Genomic DNA, 1,463 nt, shown 5'->3' with positions numbered 1-1,463 from the left:
TCTCTGTGGTGGGGCCGTCCTGTGGACTGTAGGGTGTCTAGCAGCATCCCCGGTCTCCACTCACTAGTCATTCTCTGTGGTGGGGCCGTCCTGTGCACTGTAGGGTGTCTAGCGTATCCCTGGTCTCCACCCACTAGTCAATGTCTGTCATTTGGGCCATCCTGCGCACTGTAGGGTGTTTAAGCAGCATCCCTGGTCTCCGCCCCTGAGTCATTCTCTATGGTGGGGCCATCCTGTATACTGTAGGGTGTCTAGCAGCATCCCTGGTCTCCACCCACTAGTCATTGTCTGTGGTGGGGGCCATCCTGTGCACAGTAGGGTGTTGAGCAGCATCCCTGGTCTCCACCCACCAGATGCCAGTAGACCCTAACCGCCAGTTGTGACAACCAAGAATGTGTCCAGACATGGCCAGTGTCCCCTGAGGGGTGGTGGTGGTGGTAGAAACACCTCCAGTTGAGAATTTGTGATGTACATTTTCTTTCTTAATTATTTGAACGTAAGCCACATCTTGAGCCTGGGTTGGCAGTTCAGTCATGAAAAACACGAGTGCCGAGTTTTAACATTTATTGTGTAAAACACACAACTCTTCTTATCATTTACATGCTTGTAATCAATCATTATCTGACATATTTATATTCCTCAGTGACATCTACAGGAGGCTCACCTGACATACACGTCAGTGGTCAGTACACGTGTGGGTCCCTGGACCTCAGTCTTTCTGTCTTTCCAGAGAGGGGAAGAACCAGTATGCCAAGGCGTTCGGTGTTCCCTCTGACGAGGTCTTCACGGCCATCTACAGGTGAGGCCCTGGTTTGGACAGGAACATTTGTGTTGAAAATAGCTACAGGGGTGAATAAGAGTTCCTGCATAGAACCACATAGAAGGAACCAAGCCTGGTGTCATCCACTCCAGATCATGGCAGCCCCATGTGTGTCCAAGTAGAACTCTGCCCCATGGGGGTTTCAATGGCTGATTTTTGGAAGTAGATGGCCAGGTCTTTCTTCCGATCCTTCTTAGTCTGGAAGCTCTGCAGAAACCCGTTCAGCATCACAGCAACACGTAAGCCTTCACTGACAGACAGATGGTGGCTGCGCATGACGTGCATTGGCCGGGAATCGAACCCGGGTCTCTCTTAGGGAAGGTGAGAATTCCATCACTGAACCACCACTGCCTTCCCAACACACTAGATGCCAGTAGCAACCCCTCCCCCCAGATGTAACAACCAAAATGTCCCCAGACATGGGCAGGTGTCCCCTGTGGGGCAAAATCACCCCTACTTGAAAATCACTGCCCATAGATAGATAGATGATAGATGGATGGAAGATAGATAGATGGATAGATGGATGGATAGATGACAGATGGATGGATAGATAGAAAGATGACGGAAGGGATAGATAGATGGATAGATAGGTGACAGATGATAGGTAGATAGATGATAGATGGGTAGTTGGATGGATAGATAG

The 1,463-nt window shown here is 49.8% G+C and overlaps 1 protein-coding gene across 1 annotated transcript in view; it reads left to right on the top strand.

The window, feature by feature from the left end:
- Positions 1-1,463, top strand: part of ASMT (acetylserotonin O-methyltransferase) — a 9,117-nt gene that overhangs the window by 3,092 nt on the left and 4,562 nt on the right. The window contains 1 exon segment of the mRNA XM_004385188.1: positions 731-799. Coding sequence (XP_004385245.1) covers positions 731-799 — 69 coding nt within the window.

Source organism: Trichechus manatus, unplaced genomic scaffold (assembly GCF_000243295.1).
Source record: "Trichechus manatus latirostris isolate Lorelei unplaced genomic scaffold, TriManLat1.0 scaffold00134, whole genome shotgun sequence".
NCBI lineage: Eukaryota > Metazoa > Chordata > Mammalia > Sirenia > Trichechidae > Trichechus > Trichechus manatus.
Note: the sequence above shows the minus strand (reverse complement) of the source record. Positions and strands in the feature narration are given on the sequence as shown.